The sequence below is a fragment of the Scyliorhinus torazame genome, chromosome 2, assembly GCF_047496885.1.
Source record: "Scyliorhinus torazame isolate Kashiwa2021f chromosome 2, sScyTor2.1, whole genome shotgun sequence".
In the NCBI taxonomy this organism is placed as follows: Eukaryota; Metazoa; Chordata; class Chondrichthyes; order Carcharhiniformes; family Scyliorhinidae; genus Scyliorhinus; species Scyliorhinus torazame.
In genome coordinates this window covers 36,839,056-36,866,579 of record NC_092708.1, presented here as the reverse complement: position 1 = coordinate 36,866,579, position 27,524 = coordinate 36,839,056, and the positions used below count along the sequence as shown (strand labels likewise).

The window sequence follows — 27,524 nt, the reverse complement described above, 5'->3', positions numbered from 1 at the left end:
AGTCAGTGGAACTCAATATTGTCAGTACTGTAGTCAGTGGAACTCAGCATTGTCAGTATTGTAGTCAGTGGAACTCAGTATTGTAGTCAGTGGTGCTCAGCATTGTCAGTAATGTAGTCAGTGGAACTCAGTATAGTCAGTACTGTAGTCAGTGGAACTCAGTATTGTCAGTACTGTAGTCAGTGGAACTCAGCATTGTCATTATTGTAGTCAGTGGAACTCAGTATTGTAGTCAGTGGAGCTCAGCATTGTCAGTAATGTAGTCAGTGGAATTCAGTATAGTCAGTACTGTAGTCAGTGGAACTCAGCATTGTCACTGCTGTAGTCAGTGGAACTCAGTATTGTCAGTGCTGTAGTCAGTGGAACTCAGTATAGTCAGTACTGTAGTCAGTGGAACTCAGTATTGTCAGTACTGTAGTCAGTGGAACTCAGCATTGTCAGTATTGTAGTCAGTGGAACTCAGTATTGTCAGCACTGCGGTCAGTGGAACTCAGTATTGTCAGCACTGTAGTCAGTGGAACTCCGCATTGTCAGTATTGTAGTCAGTGGAACTCAGCATTGTCAGTATTGTAGGCAGTGAAGCTCAGTATTGTCAGTATTGTAGTCAGTGGAACTCAGTATTGTCAGTACTGTAGTCAGTGGAACTCAGCATTGTCACTGCTGTAGTCAGAGGAACTCAGTATTGTCAGTGCTGTAGTCAGTGGAACTCAGTATAGTCAGTACTGTAGTCAGTGGAACTCAGTATTGTCAGTACTGTAGTCAGTGGAACTCAGCATTGTCAGTATTGTAGTCAGTGGAGCTCAGTATTGTCAGTATTGTAGTCAGTGGAACTCAGTATTGTCAGCACTGCGGTCAGTGGAACTCAGTATTGTCAGTACTGTAGTCAGTGGAACTCCGCATTGTCAGTATTGTAGTCAGTGGAACTCAGCATTGTTAGTATTGTAGGCAGTGAAGCTCAGTATTGTCAGTATTGTAGTCAGTGGAACTCAGTATTGTCAGTACTGTAGTCAGTGGAACTCAGCATTGTCACTGCTGTAGTCAGAGGAACTCAGTATTGTCAGTGCTGTAGTCAGTGGAACTCAGTATTGTCAGTGCTGTAGTCAGTGGAACTCAGTATTGTCAGTATTGTAGTCAGTGGAGCTCAGTATTGTCAGTATTGTAGTCAGTGGAACTCAGTATTGTCAGCACTGCGGTCAGTGGAACTCAGCATTGTCATTATTGTAGTCAGTGGAACTCAGTATTGTAGTCAGTGGAGCTCAGCATTGTCAGTAATGTAGTCAGTGGAATTCAGTATAGTCAGTACTGTAGTCAGTGGAACTCAGTATTGTCAGTACTGTAGTCAGTGGAACTCAGTATTGTCAGTACTGTAGTCAGTGGAGCTCAGCATTGTCAGAATTGTAGTCAGTGGAACTCAGCATTGTCAGCACTGCAGTCAGTGGAACTCAGTATTGTCAGTATTGTAGTCAGTGGAACTCCGCAGTGTCAGTACTCTAGTCAGTGGAACTCAGCAGTGTCACTACTGTAGTCAGTGCAACTCAGCATTGTCAGTATTGTAGTCAGTGGAGCTCAGTATTGTCAGTATTGTAGTCAGTGGAACTCAGTATTGTCAGCACTGCGGTCAGTGGAACTCAGTATTGTCAGTACTGTAGTCAGTGGAACTCCGCATTGTCAGTATTGTAGTCAGTGGAACTCAGCATTGTTAGTATTGTAGGCAGTGAAGCTCAGTATTGTCAGTATTGTAGTCAGTGGAACTCAGTATTGTCAGTACTGTAGTCAGTGGAACTCAGCATTGTCACTGCTGTAGTCAGAGGAACTCAGTATTGTCAGTGCTGTAGTCAGTGGAACTCAGTATTGTCAGTGCTGTAGTCAGTGGAACTCAGTATTGTCAGTATTGTAGTCAGTGGAGCTCAGTATTGTCAGTATTGTAGTCAGTGGAACTCAGTATTGTCAGCACTGCGGTCAGTGGAACTCAGTATTGTCAGTACTGTAGTCAGTGGAACTCCGCATTGTCAGTATTGTAGTCAGTGGAACTCAGCATTGTCAGTATTGTAGGCAGTGAAGCTCAGTATTGTCAGTATTGTAGTCAGTGGAACTCAGTATTGTCAGTACTGTAGTCAGTGGAACTCAGCATTGTCACTGCTGTAGTCAGAGGAACTCAGTATTGTCAGTGCTGTAGTCAGTGGAACTCAGTATAGTCAGTACTGTAGTCAGTGGAACTCAGTATTGTCAGTACTGTAGTCAGTGGAACTCAGCATTGTCAGTATTGTAGTCAGTGGAGCTCAGTATTGTCAGTATTGTAGTCAGTGGAACTCAGTATTGTCAGCACTGCGGTCAGTGGAACTCAGTATTGTCAGTACTGTAGTCAGTGGAACTCCGCATTGTCAGTATTGTAGTCAGTGGAACTCAGCATTGTCAGTATTGTAGGCAGTGAAGCTCAGTATTGTCAGTATTGTAGTCAGTGGAACTCAGTATTGTCAGTACTGTAGTCAGTGGAACTCAGCATTATCACTGCTGTAGTCAGAGGAACTCAGTATTGTCAGTGCTGTAGTCAGTGGAACTCAGTATTGTCAGTGCTGTAGTCAGTGGAACTCAGTATTGTCAGTATTGTAGTCAGTGGAGCTCAGTATTGTCAGTATTGTAGTCAGTGGAACTCAGTATTTTCAGCACTGCAGTCAGTGGAACTCAGTATTGTCAGCACTGCAGTCAGTGGAACTCAGTATTGTCAGTACTGTAGTCAGTGGAGCTCAGCATTGTCAGAATTGTAGTCAGTGGAACTCAGCATTGTCAGCAGTGCAGTCAGTGGAACTCAGTATTGTCAGTATTGTAGTCAGTGGAACTCCGCAGTGTCAGTACTCTAGTCAGTGGAACTCAGCATTATCAGTGCTGTAGTCAGTGCAACTCAGCATTGTCAGTATTGTAGTCAGTGGAACTCAGTATTGACAGTATTGTTGTCAGTGGAACTCAGCATTGCCAGTATTGTCGTCAGTGGAACTCAGCATTGTCATTATTGTAGTCAGTGGAACTCAGCATATTGTCAGTACTGTAGTCAGTGGAACTCAGTATTGTCAGTATTGTAGTCAGTAGAACTCAGCATTGTCAGTATTGTAGTCAGTAGAACTCAGCATTGTCAGTATTGTAGTCAGTAGAACTCAGCATTGTCAGTACTGTAGTCAGTGGAACTCAGCATTGTCAGTATTGTAGTCAGTAGAACTCAGCATTGTCAGTACTGCAATCAGTGGAACTCAGCATTGTCAGTATTGTAGTCAGTTGAACTCAGCATTGTCAGTATTGTAGTCAGTAGAACTCAGCATTGTCAGTATTGTAGTCAGTGGAACTCAGTATTGTCAGTACTGTAGTCAGTGGAACTCAGCATTGTCAGTATTGTAGTCAGTGGAACTCAGTATTGTAGTCAGTGGAGCTCAGCATTGTCAGTAATGTAGTCAGTGGAACTCAGTATAGTCAGTACTGTAGTCAGTGGAACTCAGTATTGTCAGTACTGTAGTCAGTGGAACTCAGCATTGTCAGTATTGTAGTCAGTGGAACTCAGTATTGTAGTCAGTGGAGCTCAGCATTGTCAGTAATGTAGTCAGTGGAATTCAGTATAGTCAGTACTGTAGTCAGTGGAACTCAGCATTGTCACTGCTGTCGTCAGTGGAACTCAGTATTGTCAGTGCTGTAGTCAGTGGAACTCAGTATTGTCAGTACTGTAGTCAGTGGAACTCAGTATTGTCAGTGCTGTAGGCAGTGGAACTCAGTATTGTCAGTACTGTAGTCAGTGGAACTCAGCATTGTCAGTATTGTAGTCAGTGGAGCTCAGTATTGTCAGTATTGTAGTCAGTGGAACTCAGTATTGTCAGCACTGCGGTCAGTGGAACTCAGTATTGTCAGTACTGTAGTCAGTGGAACTCCGCATTGTCAGTATTGTAGTCAGTGGAACTCAGCATTGTCAGTATTGTAGGCAGTGAAGCTCAGTATTGTCAGTATTGTAGTCAGTGGAACTCAGCATTGTCAGTACTGTAGTCAGTGGAACCCAGTATTGTCAGTATTGTAGTCAGTGGAACTCAGTATTGTCAGTACTGTAGTCAGTGGAACTCAGCATTGTCACTGCTGTAGTCAGAGGAACTCAGTATTGTCAGTGCTGTAGTCAGTGGAACTCAGTATTGTCAGTGCTGTAGTCAGTGGAACTCAGTATTGTCAGTATTGTAGTCAGTGGAGCTCAGTATTGTCAGTATTGTAGTCAGTGGAACTCAGTATTGTCAGCACTGCGGTCAGTGGAACTCAGTATTGTCAGTACTGTAGTCAGTGGAACTCCGCATTGTCAGTATTGTAGTCAGTGGAACTCAGCATTGTCAGTATTGTAGGCAGTGAAGCTCAGTATTGTCAGTATTGTATTCAGTGGAACTCAGTATTGTCAGTACTGTAGTCAGTGGAACTCAGCATTGTCACTGCTGTAGTCAGAGGAACTCAGTATTGTCAGTGCTGTAGTCAGTGGAACTCAGTATTGTCAGTGCTGTAGTCAGTGGAACTCAGTATTGTCAGTATTGTAGTCAGTGGAGCTCAGTATTGTCAGTATTGTAGTCAGTGGAACTCAGTATTGTCAGCACTGCGGTCAGTGGAACTCAGTATTGTCAGTACTGTAGTCAGTGGAACTCCGCATTGTCAGTATTGTAGTCAGTGGAACTCAGCATTGTCAGTATTGTAGGCAGTGAAGCTCAGTATTGTCAGTATTGTAGTCAGTGGAACTCAGTATTGTCAGTACTGTAGTCAGTGGAACTCAGCATTGTCACTGCTGTAGTCAGAGGAACTCAGTATTGTCAGTGCTGTAGTCAGTGGAACTCAGTATTGTCAGTGCTGTAGTCAGTGGAACTCAGTATTGTCAGTATTGTAGTCAGTGGAGCTCAGTATTGTCAGTATTGTAGTCAGTGGAACTCAGTATTGTCAGCACTGCGGTCAGTGGAACTCAGCATTGTCATTATTGTAGTCAGTGGAACTCAGTATTGTAGTCAGTGGAGCTCAGCATTGTCAGTAATGTAGTCAGTGGAATTCAGTATAGTCAGTACTGTAGTCAGTGGAACTCAGTATTGTCAGTACTGTAGTCAGTGGAACTCAGCATTGTCACTGCTGTAGTCAGAGGAACTCAGTATTGTCAGTGCTGTAGTCAGTGGAACTCAGTATAGTCAGTACTGTAGTCAGTGGAACTCAGTATTGTCAGTACTGTAGTCAGTGGAACTCAGCATTGTCAGTATTGTAGTCAGTGGAGCTCAGTATTGTCAGTATTGTAGTCAGTGGAACTCAGTATTGTCAGCACTGCGGTCAGTGGAACTCAGTATTGTCAGTACTGTAGTCAGTGGAACTCCGCATTGTCAGTATTGTAGTCAGTGGAACTCAGCATTGTTAGTATTGTAGGCAGTGAAGCTCAGTATTGTCAGTATTGTAGTCAGTGGAACTCAGTATTGTCAGTACTGTAGTCAGTGGAACTCAGCATTGTCACTGCTGTAGTCAGAGGAACTCAGTATTGTCAGTGCTGTAGTCAGTGGAACTCAGTATTGTCAGTGCTGTAGTCAGTGGAACTCAGTATTGTCAGTATTGTAGTCAGTGGAGCTCAGTATTGTCAGTATTGTAGTCAGTGGAACTCAGTATTGTCAGCACTGCGGTCAGTGGAACTCAGTATTGTCAGTACTGTACTCAGTGGAACTCCGCATTGTCAGTATTGTAGTCAGTGGAACTCAGCATTGTCAGTATTGTAGGCAGTGAAGCTCAGTATTGTCAGAATTGTAGTCAGTGGAACTCAGTATTGTCAGTACTGTAGTCAGTGGAACTCAGCATTGTCACTGCTGTAGTCAGAGGAACTCAGTATTGTCAGTGCTGTAGTCAGTGGAACTCAGTATAGTCAGTACTGTAGTCAGTGGAACTCAGTATTGTCAGTACTGTAGTCAGTGGAACTCAGCATTGTCAGTATTGTAGTCAGTGGAGCTCAGTATTGTAGTCAGTGGAACTCAGTATTGTCAGCACTGCGGTCAGTGGAACTCAGTATTGTCAGTACTGTAGTCAGTGGAACTCCGCATTGTCAGTATTGTAGTCAGTGGAACTCAGCATTGTCAGTATTGGAGGCAGTGAAGCTCAGTATTGTCAGTATTGTAGTCAGTGGAACTCAGTATTGTCAGTACTGTAGTCAGTGGAACTCAGCATTGTCACTGCTGTAGTCAGAGGAACTCAGTATTGTCAGTGCTGTAGTCAGTGGAACTCAGTATTGTCAGTGCTGTAGTCAGTGGAACTCAGTATTGTCAGTATTGTAGTCAGTGGAGCTCAGTATTGTCAGTATTGTAGTCAGTGGAACTCAGTATTGTCAGCACTGCAGTCAGTGGAACTCAGTATTGTCAGCACTGCAGTCAGTGGAACTCAGTATTGTCAGTACTGTAGTCAGTGGAGCTCAGCATTGTCAGAATTGTAGTCAGTGGAACTCAGCATTGTCAGCAGTGCAGTCAGTGGAACTCAGTATTGTCAGTATTGTAGTCAGTGGAACTCCGCAGTGTCAGTACTCTAGTCAGTGGAACTCAGCATTATCAGTGCTGTAGTCAGTGCAACTCAGCATTGTCAGTATTGTAGTCAGTGGAACTCAGTATTGACAGTATTGTTGTCAGTGGAACTCAGCATTGCCAGTATTGTCGTCAGTGGAACTCAGCATTGTCATTATTGTAGTCAGTGGAACTCAGCATATTGTCAGTACTGTAGTCAGTGGAACTCAGTATTGTCAGTATTGTAGTCAGTAGAACTCAGCATTGTCAGTATTGTAGTCAGTAGAACTCAGCATTGTCAGTATTGTAGTCAGTAGAACTCAGCATTGTCAGTACTGTAGTCAGTGGAACTCAGCATTGTCAGTATTGTAGTCAGTAGAACTCAGCATTGTCAGTACTGCAATCAGTGGAACTCAGCATTGTCAGTATTGTAGTCAGTTGAACTCAGCATTGTCAGTATTGTAGTCAGTAGAACTCAGCATTGTCAGTATTGTAGTCAGTGGAACTCAGTATTGTCAGTACTGTAGTCAGTGGAACTCAGCATTGTCAGTATTGTAGTCAGTGGAACTCAGTATTGTAGTCAGTGGAGCTCAGCATTGTCAGTAATGTAGTCAGTGGAACTCAGTATAGTCAGTACTGTAGTCAGTGGAACTCAGTATTGTCAGTACTGTAGTCAGTGGAACTCAGCATTGTCAGTATTGTAGTCAGTGGAACTCAGTATTGTAGTCAGTGGAGCTCAGCATTGTCAGTAATGTAGTCAGTGGAATTCAGTATAGTCAGTACTGTAGTCAGTGGAACTCAGCATTGACACTGCTGTAGTCAGTGGAACTCAGTATTGTCAGTGCTGTAGTCAGTGGAACTCAGTATTGTCAGTACTGTAGTCAGTGGAACTCAGTATTGTCAGTGCTGTAGGCAGTGGAACTCAGTATTGTCAGTACTGTAGTCAGTGGAACTCAGCATTGTCAGTATTGTAGTCAGTGGAGCTCAGTATTGTCAGTATTGTAGTCAGTGGAACTCAGTATTGTCAGCACTGCGGTCAGTGGAACTCAGTATTGTCAGTACTGTAGTCAGTGGAACTCCGCATTGTCAGTATTGTAGTCAGTGGAACTCAGCATTGTCAGTATTGTAGGCAGTGAAGCTCAGTATTGTCAGTATTGTAGTCAGTGGAACTCAGCATTGTCAGTACTGTAGTCAGTGGAACCCAGTATTGTCAGTATTGTAGTCAGTGGAACTCAGTATTGTCAGTACTGTAGTCAGTGGAACTCAGCTTTGTCACTGCTGTAGTCAGAGGAACTCAGTATTGTCAGTGCTGTAGTCAGTGGAACTCAGTATTGTCAGTGCTGTAGTCAGTGGAACTCAGTATTGTCAGTATTGTAGTCAGTGGAGCTCAGTATTGTCAGTATTGTAGTCAGTGGAACTCAGTATTGTCAGCACTGCGGTCAGTGGAACTCAGTATTGTCAGTACTGTAGTCAGTGGAACTCCGCATTGTCAGTATTGTAGTCAGTGGAACTCAGCATTGTCAGTATTGTAGGCAGTGAAGCTCAGTATTGTCAGTATTGTAGTCAGTGGAACTCAGTATTGTCAGTACTGTAGTCAGTGGAACTCAGCATTGTCACTGCTGTAGTCAGAGGAACTCAGTATTGTCAGTGCTGTAGTCAGTGGAACTCAGTATTGTCAGTGCTGTAGTCAGTGGAACTCAGTATTGTCAGTATTGTAGTCAGTGGAGCTCAGTATTGTCAGTATTGTAGTCAGTGGAACACAGTATTGTCAGCACTGCGGTCAGTGGAACTCAGTATTGTCAGTACTGTAGTCAGTGGAACTCCGCATTGTCAGTATTGTAGTCAGTGGAACTCAGCATTGTCAGTATTGTAGGCAGTGAAGCTCAGTATTGTCAGTATTGTAGTCAGTGGAACTCAGTATTGTCAGTACTGTAGTCAGTGGAACTCAGCATTGTCACTGCTGTAGTCAGAGGAACTCAGTATTGTCAGTGCTGTAGTCAGTGGAACTCAGTATAGTCAGTACTGTAGTCAGTGGAACTCAGTATTGTCAGTACTGTAGTCAGTGGAACTCAGCATTGTCAGTATTGTAGTCAGTGGAGCTCAGTATTGTCAGTCTTGTAGTCAGTGGAACTCAGTATTGTCAGCACTGCGGTCAGTGGAACTCAGTATTGTCAGTACTGTAGTCAGTGGAACTCCGCATTGTCAGTATTGTAGTCAGTGGAACTCAGCATTGTCAGTATTGTAGGCAGTGAAGCTCAGTATTGTCAGTATTGTAGTCAATGGAACTCAGTATTGTCAGTACTGTAGTCAGTGGAACTCAGCATTGTCACTGCTGTAGTCAGAGGAACTCAGTATTGTCAGTGCTGTAGTCAGTGGAACTCAGTATTGTCAGTGCTGTAGTCAGTGGAACTCAGTATTGTCAGTATTGTAGTCAGTGGAGCTCAGTATTGTCAGTATTGTAGTCAGTGGAACTCAGTATTGTCAGCACTGCAGTCAGTGGAACTCAGTATTGTCAGCACTGCAGTCAGTGGAACTCAGTATTGTCAGTACTGTAGTCAGTGGAGCTCAGCATTGTCAGAATTGTAGTCAGTGGAACTCAGCATTGTCAGCAGTGCAGTCAGTGGAACTCAGTATTGTCAGTATTGTAGTCAGTGGAACTCCGCAGTGTCAGTACTCTAGTCAGTGGAACTCAGCATTATCAGTGCTGTAGTCAGTGCAACTCAGCATTGTCAGTATTGTAGTCACTGGAACTCAGTATTGACAGTATTGTTGTCAGTGGAACTCAGCATTGCCAGTATTGTCGTCAGTGGAACTCAGCATTGTCATTATTGTAGTCAGTGGAACTCAGCATATTGTCAGTACTGTAGTCAGTGGAACTCAGTATTGTAGTCAGTGGAGCTCAGCATTGTCAGTAATGTAGTCAGTGGAACTCAGTATAGTCAGTACTGTAGTCCGTGGAACTCAGCATTGTCACTGCTGTAGTCAGTGGAACTCAGAATTGTCAGTATTGTAGTCAGTAGAACTCAGTATTGTCAGTACTGTAGTCAGTGGAACTCAACATTGTCACTGCTGTAGTCAGTGGAACTCAGTATTGTCAGTGCTGTAGTCAGTGGAACTCAGTATTGTAGTCAGTGGAGCTCAGCATTGTCAGTAATGTAGTCAGTGGAACTCAGTATAGTCAGTACTGTAGTCCGTGGAACTCAGCATTGTCACTGCTGTAGTCAGTGGAACTCAGAATTGTCAGTATTGTAGTCAGTAGAACTCAGTATTGTCAGTACTGTAGTCAGTGGAACTCAACATTGTCACTGCTGTAGTCAGTGGAACTCAGTATTGTCAGTGCTGTAGTCAGTGGAACTCAGTATTGTCAGTATTGTAGTCAGTGGAGCTCAGTATTGTCAGTATTGTAGTCAGTGGAACTCAGTATTGTCAGTATTGTAGTCAGTGGAACTCAGCATTGTCAGTGCTGTAGTCAGTGGAACTCAGTATTGTCAGTACTGTAGTCAGTGGAACTCAACATTGTCACTGCTGTAGTCAGAGGAACTCAGTATTGTCGGTGCTGTAGTCAGTGGAACTCAGTATTGTCAGTGCTGTAGTCAGTGGAACTCAGTATTGTCAGTATTGTAGTCAGTGGAGCTCAGTATTGTCAGTATTGTAGTCAGTGGAACTCAGTATTGTCAGCACTGCAGTCAGTGGAACTCAGTATTGTCAGCACTGCAGTCAGTGGAACTCAGTATCGTCAGTACTGTCGGCAGTGGAGCTCAGCATTGTCAGAATTGTAGTCAGTGGAACTCAGCATTGTCAGCATTGTAGTCAGTGGAACTCAGCATTGTCAGTACTGTAGTCAGTGGAACTCAGTATTGTCAGTATTGTAGTCAGTGGAACTCAGCATTGTCAGCACTGCAGTCAGTGGAACTCAGTATTGTCAGTATTGTAGTCAGTGGAGCTCAGTATTCTCAGTATTGTAGTCAGTGGAACTCACTATTGTCAGTATTGTAGTCAGTGGAACTCAGTATTGTCAGTGCTGTAGTCAGTGCAACTCAGCATTGTCAGTATTGTAGTCAGTGGAACTCAGCATTGTCAGTATTGTAGTCAGTGGAACCCAGCAGTGTCACTACTGTAGTCAGTGGAACTCCGCATTGTCAGTATTGTAGTCAGTGGAACTCAGCATTGTCAGTATTGTAGTCAGTGGAACTCAGCAGTGTCACTACTGTAGTCAGTGGAACTCAGCATTGTCAGTACTGTAGTCAGTGGAACTCAGCATTGTCAGTATTGTAGTCAGTGGAACTCAGCATTGTCAGTATTGTAGTCAGTGGAACTCAGTATTGTCAGTATTGTAGTGAGTGGAACTCAGTATTGTCAGTGTTGTAGTGCGTGGAACTCAGTATTGTCAGTATTGTAGTCAGTGGAACTCAGCATTGACAGTACTGTAGTCAGTGGAACTCAGCATTTTCAGTATTGTAGTCAGTGTAACTTAGTGTTGGAGTCAGTGTAGCTCAGTGTTGGAGTCAGTGGAACTCAGTGTTGTTTTTGGTGAGGCTCCCTTCTGTAGTCAGTGTTGTTCAATACTGTAGGACAGTCTCTCGTCCTGTGACCCTTCGACGCCGAGTTGCGATGTCTCTCTGGCATTTCCTGTAAATGTCATTGAACCGCGTGGCGCCAATCCGTTATTTGCGTCCGGATTCCCCGGGACCAAATAGCTGGCGCAGAGAAACGTGTGTGGCAGGACAGTGACAGGAACAGCTGCTTTTAAAGAGGGACACGGAAGCCGGCAACGCAGAATGTGCGCTGACATGGTCAAGAGTGGAGGAAGAGAGCGCCAGCGCTGAGCTCGCCCACTCCTCACATCGAATTGCTTCAAACCATGGACTCACACACAGGCAGAAAACCCTTCATCTTCGCCTTGCCCCTGTCCATCGCCAGTCTCTGGATCTTCCTGACAACTGCCCTTTCCCGTAAGTACACCCTTTCCGTTCATTATTGGGGGAAGGAGACGGAGAAAGTGAATTGCAGACAAGTCCAGTGGAGGAGAGACATGCACTGTAAAACAAAATGACAGAAAGGACATGTGAGATAATGTCCCTGGAAATATGTGTTCTGCTGAGTGACGATGATATTTGTGTAAAATGAGGTGCACGAGTGTGTTGTATTAGTGGTGCTCTATATATGTGCAAATTACTCCACGTTCGAGTTTGTTCTAATGTTTCTATTATCCACACATGCACCAAGTCCAGTAAGTTTTTATTGGGCGAATCCTGCCTTTTGCTGCAACTACTTAAACTGCGTTTGCGGTGGTTGTGTCTGTGCAATGTGCAATGTGATCACCAGGCACTGTCCCTGGTGCTGAAAACAGTCCGCTGTCTGATGGGAACAGACCGAGACGCTGGCAGCCACTTATTCTCACAGTTGATGCTTTGCCGAGGAGTTGCTGCGGGGACCCGGAAGCTGCTGAGCAAAGAAAGCGTCGCCGTGCGTGAGCCCTGGCTCCCTGGCGTCCTGGCCCCCCTCTCCAAATGCCGGTGCTATTTTGTCGAACAAACATCGTTCCGAATAGTTAACGTTTTAAACACTTCCCAATGTCCTTCACCCCAATCGGCAGGAAGTGCATGTCACCGCTGGAAATGCTCAGCCAACATTGTGAAATTATTATTTTTTTTAAAAAGCTCGATTCGTGCAAGCTTCAGCCATTCCCATTCAGTAAAGTGGGTGAGTGAGAGCTGTATTTTCAGGTTCCACGTGGGAAGTGACAAGGATTAAGGTTACCCATAATATGCACTGGCTCTGTGTGCACGCGTTGAGGTCTGGCCAATAAATTATGCTTGCCCTGTGTCTGTACGAGGCGTGGGTGGGGAGAGAGACGGGCTGGAAATGCACAAAGTTAAATGATCAGTTGACACCGTAACTTGAATGATCCTCCTTAAATAATCCGATCTTCACCTTCTGTTGAAGAGACACCAAGGAAAACGTTGCACATCAACATTCCTCAATGTTTGTCTCAGTTATTATTCTATAGATGTGACAAAAACGAGCCCCAACTGCAGGCAACCGCATTTAATTAGCCACTGGGTCGCTACAATTGTCTTGACTGAAGGATCTTTAATTCATTACAATAGCCAGTTGGTCACTTATAGACTGCAGTTATACTGCCACGCTTGCTTCTGTGTAAACCCCCCTTGGGTGCACACTGATGAAAAATGTGCTCACAAAGCTCGAGTGTCCGATTCCGATTGGGCTCCACTTGAACCCTTTAAAGCAATCTTTATTCTAGGCATAACTCCAATTTTATTGACTTTGTGGCAATAATTTACTCCTACGTGTGTCGATTGCACTCAAATTTAATGGCGGTGTGGGGGGGGGGGGGGGGGGGAGGCGGGGGGAATGCCACAAAAGTATTTTTCTCTCAGATAGTGGACGGTGGTATTGTTTCTGAAGTCTGGAGCGCTACTGAAAAAACCCAGTCATGTGAACAAAATATTTATAACCAAACGATACTTTCATCAAGTCATCTGAGGTCATGTTCCATGTATATACTCATTTTGACCATAGTTTATTTTAATTGATGGCATTTAATGTGTATAAAAGATAAACGAGATTTTCAAGTCTGTGGAACAATAGGCAAGGAGACAGTTAAACCATGTCATAAATATACTAGCGTTTTGATAAGGAGGGCAATACTTCTAGCTTACGTCAATATAAATGCTTATTTGTGCATGTGCAACATAATGGGGGTTCTGTGGAGAGGTGGCAGGGTTGTGTGAAAGAATAGACATTCACAGCAGGCAATTAAACGTTATTGCCTCTCTCAATATTCTCTAAAAATAATTGGGACTCACCCGATTAAACCAGTGGATAGCTCAGTCTGGAATGGAGAATGGTTTCAGATTGAATTCCATGTTTACTCATTCAATGGATATATGCTGACATGAGAGTTGGATTAAAGAGCATTCTTAGGCGAGGGAAAATCACATTTCCTACTCTTGGTCATATTTAGCTATCCCTGCTGAAAGCATCCGTGTAGTCACTGTTTTGTGACAACTTCATGAGTAGCTGAAATAAAAACAGAAAATATTGGAATTGCCCAGCAGGTCAGGTATTATCCGTAGAGAGAGAAACTGAGATTTACATAGAATTTACATAGAATTTACAGTGCGGAAGGAGGCCATTCGGCCCATTCAGTCCGCACTGGCCCCTGGAAAGAGCACCCCACCCAATGTCAACACCTCCACCCTATCCCCAAAACCCAGCAACCCCACCCAACACTAAGGGCAATATTGGACACTAAGGGCAATTTATCCTGGCCAATCCACCTAACCTGCACATCATTGGACTGTGGGAGGAAACCAGAGCACCCGGAGGAAACCCACGCACACACGGGGAGGATGTGCAGACTCTGCACAGACAGTGACCCAAGCCAGAATAGAACCTGGGACCCTGGAGCTGTGAAGCAATTGTGCTATCCACAATGCTGCCGTGCTGCCTGATGTTTCAGGCCAATGGCCTTTCATCAGAACAAAAATTCGTCCTCTTTCTCTTTGCCCAGAATCTTCCCGACCAGCTGCTTGTTCCCAGCACTGTCTGTTTCATTTCAGATTCCCATCATCTGCTGTATTTTGCTTTTGCATTGCAGGCTGCATACTGGGATATGGAGTCTGTCACATTTGGCACCTGACCTCAGCAAGGGTGTGACGATGCAAAGGGGAGAGCAGGAAGAAAGTTGACTGAAATAGGAGACTATAAACAAAACTACAAAATTAGGTTGCTATTAACATGTTTCTACATATAAAGACTTAATTAAGGGTCGGCCTGGGTATGTTATTAAGCTAAACCAGTGTGAGAGACCTGAATTAATCTGCACAATTAAAGCCAAAGCATTGTAGGTTAATAATTACAACTGACATCATTTCAACTTCTTAATGTTGTGAGAGTTACAGGCAGATAATGTGACCTTAGTGCAGTACCTTGATGAACCTTGTACACAGTTGGCTCACAGGCTCTTGGTTTCTCATCCACACAGCACTGTGTTCATCAACTTGTGCCCCATAGGTCTACTCCGTGACTGACAGGGTGGTGTCAAGAGTTCTTGGGCTATAATAATAATCACCTTTATTATTGTCACAAGTAGGCATGCATTAACTCTGCAATGAGGTTACTATGAGAATCCCCTCGTCATCACACTCGTGCCTTTTTGGGTACACAGAGGGAGAATTCAGAATGTCCACTTCACCGACAGCACGTCTTTCGGGACTTGTGGCAGGAAACCGGAGAACCGGAGGAAACCCGCACAGACACAGGGAGAATGTGCAGACTCCGCACCGACAGTGACCCAAGCTGGGAATCGAACCTAAGACCCTGGCGTGTGAAGCAACAGTGCTAACCATTGTGCTACCACGCCGCGGGCTACATGGACAGTATTATTGGGTTATTAACTATTTCCTTTTTAATAAAACAACAATGATTTGGATTAATGTAGCACTGCTCATTGATTTTACTGCATGAAACAAGGCATTTGGCTTAAGTGGTCCCTATTCTTTATGTTCCTGCTTCCTCAATATAATTTCTCAGATGCAGGAAGACAACTTGAGCTTTTTACAATAAAGAGGAAAAATATGTTATGAAAATGAGCAAAGGGAAAATCAATGGACAGAAAAGTGAGAGAAACTGAAAGAACCGTTGTCGAGGAGGCTTTTGAAAGTGGAGGCATGGTGGGTGGGGGCATATGAAAGTACAGGGAACTGAAGAGAGAGAGATACTTGTAAAAGCAGGAGCATTGCGGTTTCCTGTGGGGGAGCATAGGAATTGTGAGGAATATGAATGCAAGTCAGGAGGAGATCAAAAATTAAGTGTGACATGAGGTCATTGTGAGATTTGCAAGAATTAGAATTTTGAAATCACTAATTGGCCATAAGGAACTAGTGGAGCTTAAAGAGGACAGAGGCGATCTGAGAGTGGAATTCCATATCGATATGACATAAACTGCAAATGCTTGAATGAAAATGTGTGGAAGGGTGAGATGGAGAGGCTACTGAGAAAAGTAAAGCCTAAAACAAGTGAAGGTTAAATGCCATGAAGTAATTTTGGCAATGAAGAGGATCGGGGCAAGGAAGTAGAGCTTGATGTTGAACGGGATGCTATGGATCCATGATAGCATTGTGGATAGCATAATTGCTTCACAGCTCCAGGGTCCCAGGTTCGATTCTGGCTTGGGTCACTGTCAGTGCGGAGTCTGCACATCCTCCCCGTGTGTGTGTGGGTTGCCTTCGGGTGCTCTGGTTTCCTCCCACAGTCCAAAGATGTGCAGGTTAGGTGGATTGGCCTTGATAAATTACCCTTTAGTGTCCAAAATTGCCCTTAGTGTTGGGTGGGGTTATTGGATTATGGGGATAGGGTGGAGGTGTTGACCTTGGGTAGGGTGCTCTTTCCAAGAGCTGGTGCAGACTCGATGGGCCAAATGGCCTCCTTCTACACTGTAAATTCTATGGATCACTAGCTCTTAACTCAGCCTGAGGTACTTGCTGGGGTAGTTGATGGAATTGTGGCTAGAGACATGGAGGTATTGATAAAACTATGGAGGATGATATTGATTTTGCAGACTGTATACTGGACAAAGTATTAAGCATCAATCTGCCAATGTAAGGGTGTGGCAGCAAACATTGTGATAATGATGGAGACAACAGATGGGGGGAGGTGATCACATAGTGACGTAACCAATGCCGTGTTCTTGTCTGGATAGAGCACAGTTAAAACTTTGGAACTGTTGAGAATGGCGTATTTGAGTTAGGTATAAGTGTCATTTCGGGCATTAGGATTGTAGCCAGGGTGATTGACGTTAAGGAACCACTGGGAGGGTTCGAAGGAACTTCTTCCTGAGGAACGCAAAGTTTCAGAAGAAGGTAAAGAGTGAGCAGGAGGCCATGAGAATGGTGAAGAGGGGGTGTTTTGGGAAAGGCATGTCAGCAATGAAGGCGGGGGTTCACAAGGGCATAATGGCCATGGAGAGTCAGATGGGTGGGCATGGGGCATGCTGGCACTGCTGCCTCAGTGCCAGGGACCCGGGTTCTTTGTGCAGTTTGCACTTTCTCCCCGTGTCTGTGTGGATGACCTGCGCGTGCTCCGTTTTCCTTCCACAGTCCAAAGATGTACAGGTTAGGTGGATTGGCATTCTAATTGCCACTTAATGTCCAATGATGTGTAGATTAGGTTCTGGGTTACAGGGATAGGACGGGGTGGACAGGGGAGTGTAAATGGGTAGAGTACTCCTTCGAAGGGTCAGTGCAGACTCAATGGGCCAAATGGTATGGATGAGAATTCTTGATGAGAATTTTAAACTTGCTAACCAAAACCTGTATTTATACAATGTTTATTCAGTAGGAACACATCTAAGGGTGCTTCATAAAAGAGTAAGTGGATAAAATGGCTGAGACAAAATAAGAGGGAGGCCAAAAGCTTGATTGTAGAAGTGGGTTCCAAAGAGCACTTTGTAAGAGAGGGTGGTAGCAAAATGGGTGGGTTTAGGGAGGGAACTGTAGACCCTAGACCCTAGATGGCTGAAGGATAGATGATTCAAAAAGAAAGTCGTGAGAGGGTCCTTGATCAAGACCACCAGAGTGAGGTGCAGAGTTTGGGAACTTGAGGTGACAGTAGAAATGCCGTGGGTTACAGTAATAGGGAAGCCTGAGGTTTGGAAGACACTGAACAGGTAGTAACACAATTGATAGGGGCACAAGTGAGTTTAAGGTAGAAACTAAAATATCATAAACTTTTTAAAAATGTATTGTTTTAAAAATGTGGAATGTATTGTTATAATAAAGAAATTTGGCATTCAACAAAAATAAATGATGCTTTAAATAACAATGAGATTGTTTAACAATAATTATTAAGGCATGCCATTGAACACCCAGTTACACCTTATTCAATGTGATATACTTTTCCAAGTTTATATTTCTGTTTTGAGAACAGGAGAGTAGAGTGAACGTTTTCACCAGTTCAGTGATTACCAATTGCTTGATGCCTGGAGGACGGGATGAGGGAGAGGGGACCTCAATGACACCCCCTATGGAGAAATGTTGTATTGCTGACAGCAGCTTCTGCATTTCACTCTTCAGCCACACACATGCAGACTCCAGACGCTGCCGTCAATTTTGCTGTCATTACCACCAGAAAATCCAAGCCATTAAGTATTTACCCTAATTTTGGCAACAAGGATTTCGAGATTCTGGATTTTGGGGTTCATAGAGTGAAAATAGTCCTTCCTTCACTGAAAAACTAACCATGCTGGTGGTCACCACCAAAATACAATCTCGTGTGAACTTTTTAAAAAAACTTTGAAATTCTCATTGCACTCTACCCATCACACAGCAGAAACCTGAGGAAACAAAAAAATACACACAAATATTAGATTCCAAACAAAAGTTGACATCCAAACTCGGTGTGAAGTTTACACATTATCCCCGTTATTGACCACGCTCAAATTGCCCCTTAATTGAAAAAAAAAAGAAATGGGTACTCTAAATTTATATTTAAAAAAAGTTGACATCCAAATCCCAGCAGTTGCCATTTGCGTTCGAGTTATATCGGAAATTTCTGATTACTGCAAAGCTAGACTTCGGGCAATGCAAAATGGACACACGAAGCTCAAATCAGAACGACATGTAAAGTCTAAATCGCACGGGAAGATTCCGTTGAATTACTCACTTGGATTTCACTACATTTTGAAGTTTCCATTTTCGCTTTAATCCTTCCTTTTATTTCATCGCGCCAACTGTAGAAGGTATAAGTTAAAACGCGTGTAAGGTTGGAGAAGGAGGCTTGCAGGCATTGTTAATGTATGGCAGTTGACATTCTGCCTCTCTGATGTTGCAAGTTAAAAGATAACTAGCAAGACTTCAAAGGTTTGTTGCAGAGTGATCATTGAACAATTTCAATCACGCATATAGAGATAAGCTGCTCTATTTTATATCAGATATGTGCAGCCTATAGCTCTTATATACTGATGTATATAAATAAGATGCGTGTGTGCGATATTGTGCAGTTTGAAGCATTAGTTCTGGTTCCAAGGTGCACAGAGCAAGGCACCAGAATTTACTCGCTTAACTCTTTCATCTACAACTATTCCCTTTTGAAAAAAAAATTAATGTTTCAATGGATTGCTTCCATTGTGTTTTTTATCATAGCATAATGACGGTGGTGAAAAAGATGCACCTATGCCTGGAAAATTGGGTCTGCAGGGAACGTTTTGTTCCAATAATCTGTTGCACATTGGCACCGAAATTTTTCCAGATAGCCGGGCGGGGGCTTCAATGAAGTTACTGTGAAAGGGTTTTCATAGTTACCACATTCCAGCACCTGTTCAGGGAGCTCGGTACGGGAATTTAACCCGCGCTGCTGGTCTTGTTCTGCATTACAAGCCAGCTGTTTAGCCCACTGTGCTAAACCAGCCCCTATATATAAGATATGATATATATATATAATAAACCTCGGTCTTGCTGAATTTAACAGCAGCTTTTGGCTTTTAAGAGTTCACGGCAGTGAAGGGATATTCAAGGCTCCAGATCGGGTTCCCAAAGCTACTTTGGACGGGAGCCTACACAAATGGGTGCTTGATTTCTGGAGAGCTGGCGCTGGTGACTCGGGAACATGATCTGCACATACACGGAACGCTGGCTGGGGGCTGCTTGCCGTCAGCCTCTTTGTCGGGACCCCTGCTGCTCCCCCACTATCCAAGAACCGAGAAAAATGTAGCAGGAAGTCCGCGAGTCCTGAGAAAGCAACACAAAACTGGGAGAGGGAGGGAGGAACACACAGGGAGGAACACACACCATCTTAGGGTGGAGGGGGAGCTCTCGGGAAGGTGGGGAACCATCGCCTGGGAGGGAGACACATACAGGCGGTGAGGAGGGTGAGAAAGGCATGTAAACATCGGGTAGATAAACTACTGGGTGGGAGAAACAGAAAACTAGACGAGGGTGTAGATAATATTGTGAAGCTCGCTGTAAATATTATGTAGTTAAGTGTTTTATGTTTGCCGTCAAGCCGCATTGGTCCTTCTCCCATAGGAGTCACTCTCACCCCCCGCCCTCCCTCCGAAGCTGGGCTTGAGTGGAGTGATTGAGCTTTGGTTTGGGGTTTGTTTTGTTTACTGTTTTATGACTTTCTGTCTATTACAAAATGTCAAAACAACGTACAAACCCATCATTTAGAAATTTCCTACATTCATGATCATTTTCGCCAAATCAGTACAATGTGCTGCGTGTTTCCCAACGCAGAAACTGTGCAGAAGTTTTGACTCAAATATTAGGATGCTCACACCCGCCTATTAATGTTCTCTGGTTGATTTATCAACACGTTATTCGTTTCAGTCCAGAGCAAAATGTTAAATAATTTCAACAACAAAAACAGAAAATACTGGAAAATCTCAGCAGGTCTAACAGCATGTGTGGAGAGAGAAGGGCGCTGACGTTTCAAGTCTAACGTTAGCTCCCTTCTCTCTCCACAGATGTTGTCAGACCTGCTGCAATTGTCCAGTATTTTCTGTTTTTGTTTCAGATTCCAGTATCCGCAGTCATGTTGCTTTTATTTTCATGTTAAATATTTTGTTTGGAACTTGCTACACAGGCAGTCAACCAATGTTTCTCTTTTTTAAGTTGTGCCTAACCTGTTGTTACACTGCAGGGTACATTGAAGATTTCTGTACGGATGAGTACTCGCACATTGTGAAGGAATGGTTGGTTGGCTGTTCAGCCCCTGATGCTATACCATAATGGACCCGCTTCCCTGCAGCTCAGAGGAAACGTTGCACTCAGCTCAGGCAAATACATTTGCAAACAATGGACAAATGCCACGCTGTCAAATGTCATGTGGGCCTGGGTAGCATGCTCTTTCGGAGGGCGGGTGCATACTCGATGGGCCGAATGGCCTCCTTCTTCTGCACTGTCGGGATTCCATGATTCTAAATATCCCACGAATAGTGTTATATGACCAGGTACAGGTCAAACTGGAGACGGCAGCTTTCTTGAGCACTTCCTGCAACTCCACTCTGGCGGACATTTCAGTAAAACATGCTGATATTTCATACAACCACATCGGGAAAAAGAAAATAAAGTAAATAAAGTAACAAATCAGCATCCCACCTGTGTGATTTAATCCCTTGTACTTCAGGGACTGGCTTGCAGTGAAGCCAGTGAATTCATAGTTAAAATTAATTTGATTTTATCGATTGAGAAACACCATTTTATTATTTAAAAATCTATTCTAACGTGAAACTTTTTCTTAGGTTTACCAAAGTGGGACCGGGAGAGTCTGTTGTTGCACCATGCATGGTTTCATATATATATATATATAAATTAAACACATATTGGTTTGCGGCTGTGCTGGAGCCCGGGATTTCAGTCTGTAATTCATTATTCTTTTACCTTCGTAAGCCACATTTCTCCGTCCCATGCGTGATTCTCCCCGTTTGATCTAAATAGGATGTGTACCACAGTCGAGAGGGATAATGGAGGGATTTGTGCCCAGAATGCACTGCGCAAGAGAATATACCCTATCTACTGTTACCGACGCGCAGCCGCAGAAGTCGCTTTTCCTGAGATGGTAAATTCAATCACATCTTTTGCATTTTCCTATTGGGAGCCAAAGAGCGGCATTATGATTTTCAATTTAATATTTCTATCAATCTTAAAAGTTGCAGAAGGATAAATTATTTGGGTTTTTTTCCCCAAGACAAGAAAGAGATTTTACAATTCAAAAGTAAGTGCAGAGGCAGAGAAATTGGGCCCATGGGCTGAGTGGGGAATGTAACTAGCTGGATGGGACACACACAGGCAGCCAGGACTTCTGTGAATGTTTTCAGGGTCACTTGTTTCTAGACTTCATTACAGCCTTGGCCTGAACAGGGAATTACAGAGGTGAAGTGGAGCCTGCCCTTGACATCACAGGGGACATCAATATGCCCAGTGATGGGAAATAGGGGGAAGGTCTTCACACTGCGCTGTTTGCTGCAAACACTGATGCCATTGAGAGTCCTGCCCAGGTCTCTCTCTGAATAGGATTCCTTCATTGTTGCTTGAGACAAGTCCTCCTGTCCGCCCTCACAGATTGGTCAGGTTGCTGCTCTGGGAGAATGCAACTATGGGTGCATAAATCATAGTAAGAATAATTGTTGTCACAGTCCCAGAGGACCATAGGCTGGTGGTGATTTAACCTGAGGGGCACCATACCTCAGACGAGGGGCAAAGATAAAAAGGCGGGGCTTTCATGAATAACCTCAGCCGGTATGGGAATTGAACCCGGGCTGTTGGCCTCGCTCTGCATCACAAACCAGCTGTCTAGCCCACTGCATAGAGTAGGGTTCTTGAGCCTAAAACAGCCACACCATTTGTCAGGGACCAAGGTGAGAAGATTCCAACCATGTCTTCTGATGTTTAAGGTTTCATCAGGTCGATTAACATATTTGGCTGACTATTTTTGAAAAGTTTTTGATCCAAACCTCAGTGTAGCTAGGGTAGGAACATGCTGAATGGTCAACAATCAATCGTGATTTCTGGCAAAAGTGATAGGAAGATCGACTGCAAGGGTTTGCGGTCGAACTTCAGAAGGTAAATACAACATCAATTGCAAAGCGCAGGCGAATGTCATGATCAGATATCATGTGATGAAATGTCATGCGATCTTTTCAAGGTCAAATTGTTGCTGTCTGAGTATGGGCTGTTGTTGATTCCTTGGGTTCAGTCAGATGTACTAAATTCATCTCAGAGACTCAGGTGGAGGAGAGCATCATATAATCTATGGATTACATAATATTCCAAATCTTTTTTTCCTTTGCATCGATCAAACGGGTTATATATCACGGGCTGGATTCTCCGATCCCCAACGCCAAAATCGTGTTCGGCGACGGGGCAGAGCATCTCTGATGATGCCCAAATCGGGGTCGGTGCCACTTTCGCGATGCTCCCCCCCCCCCCCCCCCCCTGAAAAGCGACGTACTCTAGGAGTATGCCACATGCCTTATCTATGGCCTCAGGCCCGCCAAGCTATGCTCCGTTCCCCCACGGGTCAAGTTCCTGACGGTGTGGAACACATGTGGTCTCACCTATCGTGAACTCAGCGTGGCAGCTGCGGACTCAGTCCAGCGCCGCCACAGTCGGGGAAGGGCTGATCCGCGGGCAGGGGGGGCTTCAATTGGGGCGTGGGGCACTGTGGGGGTGGCGGTCCGGGGTGCTCGAGCGGCCAAAGGGGGGACTATTTTTACGGTCCGGAGGCTGTGTCCACCATGAAGCATGGCTCGGCCACTGCAGGCTGCCGCCGTGCGCATATGCGCCAAGGACCCGACAATGCTCCGGGCCGTATCGGCAGCTAGAGCTGAGAGCTCTACGCCGCCTCCCTGCTAGTCCCCCCGGAGCAGGGAATCGGTGGTCACTTTGTGCCAGTTTTCCTGGCGTAAAACACCACTGTTTTCACCTCGGCGAGGGGACTTAGTCTCCCAAACGGAGAATCAACCCCAGATCTCTGAATCCAAATTGAACGGTTGGAGTTAGACAATATATCAAAGCTAAGTTTCTATCAGTAAATGTTGTGTGACTACAGAGAACTTTCACAATTCGGTATAATTCACAGCTATTATGGGTCAGGGTTTAGAGAACACCAAAGTATATCATGGAGTTAATCTGACCCACAACTTTTCAAAGCTTTTGGTTATGGGGAGCACAAGGGCCCACTTTACAGGTGCGATGCAGCAGAGATCTAAAGTACATTTAAACAAAAACAATGTTTATTCTGTGAATCCAGATAACATTTTATAAACACACAGTAAACATCTTATCAACTACCAACACTGATAATCCCCACAGATACAATACTCTATAGGTAACCCTTAATAACTTTCCCAACAACATCCACAAGTCAAAAACCCTTTTTAACAAAGGTTTGCATTCCTTACAGAAACAGGTATTACTTTGAAATGATCAAGTGATCTGGAAACATTCTTTAGCATGCAGACAGAGAGACCTAAACCTCTCCTTGGTTTGAATGCAGCTCCCCAACTGAAAATGAAACTGAAACTCAGAGCCAAAAACAGCTTCCAGCTCAAACCAAAAGTAAAAAGCCAGAAAAACACAGCTAAAGCTCCACCCACACAATGACATCACTGCAGCTATTTGATAAACACACTTTGCTTAATGGGACCCTCACATGACACAGCACATAAACAGGCCATTCTACCCAGATGCTCTGTGCTTCTGATTATTCTCCCCCTTTTTCTAGCTTGCGTGCCCTATGTGTATTATAATAGTCTTCCATGTAGAAATCCTTCCATTTTTGGATATGGTGAGTACAGATCAGAAATAAAGACATAGGAACAAGAGGAGGCCATTTAGCCTAATCCACCTGGATGATGAGTGAGCTGCATTTTAGCTCCATTCATTCACCTTTGATCCTGATTGCTCAATACACATGTGAAAACAAAGTGCTGTTTGTTTCTGCTATGAGCGCAACCAACAAGAGATGAATATCAGTTTGGACGGAAAAAGAGTGTATCCATGTCACAGAATGGTCACAGTACAGAAGGAGGCCATTCGGCCTGTCGTGTCTGCGCTGACTCTCCAAAGGAATAATTTACCTCGTGTCACTTCTCCCATATTCTCCCAATAGCCAGTGGGATGGGGTAGGATCAGAGGTTACGGAGAGAAGCCAGGAGAATGGGGATGAGAAACATATCAGCCATGATTGAATGGCGGAGCAGACTCGATGGGCCGAATGGCGTAATTCTGCTCCTATGTCTCATGGTCTTATGGATGGGAGTGGAAAGGACAGTTTCCAGACATTAAGAACATGAGAAATAGAAGCAGAACCGGCCTAACATCCCCTCAAAGCTGTCCACCATTCAATGTGGTCATGGCTAATCATCAACCTTAACTGTACCTTACCACCTGTTCCCAAGTATCATTTGATCCTCTTAGAGACTAAAATTCTATCTATCTATCTCAGTCTTAAGTATATTCAGTAATGGAGCATCCATAACCCTCTGGGGTTGAGAATTCCAAAGGTTCATAACCCTAAGTGAAAATATTTCTCCTCACCTCAGTCCTAAATGACTCCTTATCTTGAGACTGTGCCCCCGTGTTCTATATTACCCGGCCAGGGGAAACAACCTTTGTGTCTGCTCAATCTCCACCTTATTGCCAATCAACCAGTATGTGTCACAATGGTTGGCACTGATGCCTCACAGCGCCAGGGACCTGTGTTCAATCCCGATCTCGGGTGATTGTGTGGATTTTGCACTTTCTCCCCGTTTCTCTGTGGATTTCCTCCGGGTGCTCCGATTTCCTCCCACAGTCCAAAGATGCGCAGGTTAGGTAATTGACCATGCTAAATTGCCCCTTAGTGTCCAAAGGCTAGGTGGGGTTATGGAATTAAAGGGATAATCAAGGGCAATGGGCCTCGGTCGGGTGCTCTTTCAGAGGGTCGGTGCAGACTTGATGGGCTGAATGGCCTCCTTCTGCACTGTAGGCATTCTGCGACTCTCTGAAATTCTGAGTTTCAAATAAATGTAGTCAGAAAATATAAGGATGATGCTTGGCATTTCATACTTTCTAACACATTGCTTTCAATAAAGATTAAGGTAACACAAGCCTGAGCTTTATCATTAATGACATGATGTAAAATGCCACCTCTTGTTCCACCCGCACATAATATGCATGACAATAATTCCAGCAATTAGATAAGGAAGATGAGAGGTTACTGATCTCACTGAAACAGTAGTACTCAAGTGTGTTGAAAACATACATTATACGTGACAATTACCTTCTCCCAGGAACGCCATTGTCGGTCTAAATATCCATTACAGTCTGGTGAAGCTCTGGATGGAAAATGTTGAACTCATTTATCTTCCTCCATCTCCCAACCAATATTCTTTGCTCCTTTTCTGAAGGCAGTGGTCTAACTTAGTTTCCATCCTTCGTGCAAGAGGCTGGATGCTGAATGGTGGTTGAAACAGCTTCCAGAGCTGGAAGGATCAATTGGAAAGCCCTCCATTTTTACATTTACCTTGCGCATTTCCTTAAATAGGTGCAAATGTCCTCCGGTTCGGAGGGTTGTGAACACACTGTCGACCTTGCCCATCGCTCTGCTCAGCCTGCCTGCATTCTTGTTCACTGTAGAAGGTACTGTGGAAGTTAGGAAAGCAAATGCGATGTTAGCAATTGTGTCAAGAGGGCTAGAATACAAGGCCAGGGATGTATTTCTGAAGAGAAAATGCTGGAAAATCTCAGCATCTATAGGGAGAGAAAAGAGCTAACGTTTCGAGTCCGATGACTCTTTCAGATTCCAGCATCCGCAGTAATTTGCTTTTATTTATGATGTATTTCTGAAGCTGTATAAGGCTCTGGTCAGACCACATTTGGAGTATTGTGAGCAGTTTTGTGCCCTGTATCTAAGGAAGGATGTGCTGGCCTTGGAAAGGGCCCAGAAGAAGTTCACAAGAATGATCTCTGGCTTGTCGTATGAGGAACGGTTGAGGACTCTGGGTCTGTTCTCGTTGGAGTTTAGAAGGATGAGGGGGGGATGGTATTGAAACTTACAGGATACTGCAAGGCCTGGATAGAGTGGACGTGGAGAAGATGTTTAAACTTGTCGGAAAAACTAGAACCAGAGGACACAATCTCAGACTAAAGGGACCATCCTTTAAAACAGAGATGAGGAGGAATTTCTTCAGCCAGAGAGTGGTGAAACTGTGGAACTCTTTGCCGCAGAAGGCTGTGGAGGCCAATTCACTGAGTGTCTTTAAGACAGAGATAGATAGGTTCTTGATTAATAGTGGGTACATGGGTTTTGGGGAGGGGGCAGGAGAATGGGGATGAGAAAAGTATCAGCCATGATTGAATGACGGAGCAGAGTTGATGGGCCGAGTGGCCTAATTCTACTCCTATTATTATTATTATTTTTTTTTTAAATTTAATTTAGTTGTTAGCCAGATCTTGGTAGAAAGTGAGAGGGATGGCAGGGAAGGGAGTGTAATGTTCCTCCTGCAGGATGTTTGAGGTGAGGGATGCCGTTAGTGTCCCTGCTGATTTTACCTGCAGGAAGTGCTGCCATCTCCAGCTCCTCCAAGACCGAGTTAGGGAACTGGAGCTGGAGTTGGAAGAACTTCGGATCATTCGGGAGGCAGAGGGGGTCATAGATAGCAGCTTTAGGGAATTAGTTACACCAAAGATTGGAGATAGATGGGTAACTGTAAGAGGGACTGGGAAGAAGCAGTCAGTGGAGGGATCCCCTGCGGTCGTTCCCCTGAGAAACAAGTATACCGCTTTGGATACTTGTGGGGGGGGGGGGGGAATTACCAGGGGTAAACCATGGGGTACGGGCCTCTGGCACGGAGTCTGTCCCTGTTGCTCAGAAGGGAAGGGGGGAGAGGAGCACAGCATTACTAATTGGGGACTCGATAGTCAGGGGCACAGATAGGAGATTTTGTGGGAGCGTGAGAGACTCACGTTTGGTATGTTGCCTCCCAGGTGCAAGGGTACGTGATGTCTCGGATCGTGTTTTCCGGGTACTTAAGGGGGAGGGGGAGCAGCCCCAAGTCGTGGTCCACATTGTCACTAACGACATAGGTAGGAAAGGGGACAAGGATATCAGGCAGGCTTTCAGGGAGCTAGGATGGAAGCTCAGAACTAGAACAAACAGAGATGTTATCTCTGGGTTGTTGCCCGTGCCACATGATAGTGAGATGAGGAATAGGGAAAGAGAGCAATTAAACACGTGGCTACAGGGATGGTGCAGGCGGGAGGGATTCAGATTTCTGGATAACTGGGGCTCTTTCTGGGGAAGATGGGACCTCGACAGACAGGATGGTCTACGTCTGAACCTGAGGGGCACAAATATCCTGGGGGGGAGATTTGTTAGTGCTCTTTGGGGGCGTTTAAACTAATGCAGCAGGGGCATGGGAACCTGGATTGTAGTTTTAGGGTAAGGGAGAATGAGAGTATAGAGGTCAGGAGCACAGATTTGACGTCGCAGGAGGGGGCC

The 27,524-nt window shown here is 44.5% G+C and overlaps 1 protein-coding gene across 2 annotated transcripts in view; it reads left to right on the top strand.

The window, feature by feature from the left end:
* The first annotated feature begins 10,759 nt into the window (after positions 1-10,759).
* LOC140387064 (contactin-associated protein-like 5) overlaps positions 10,760-27,524 on the top strand; it is a 1,365,877-nt gene continuing 1,349,112 nt past the window's right edge. The window contains exon 1 of one of the 2 annotated variants that reach the window (XM_072470084.1): positions 10,760-11,467. In XM_072470084.1, coding sequence (XP_072326185.1) covers positions 11,377-11,467 — 91 coding nt within the window. In that variant the 5' untranslated portion in view covers positions 10,760-11,376. The remainder of the gene's footprint in view (positions 11,468-27,524) is intronic. The other variant, XM_072470077.1, reaches the window with a different exon arrangement.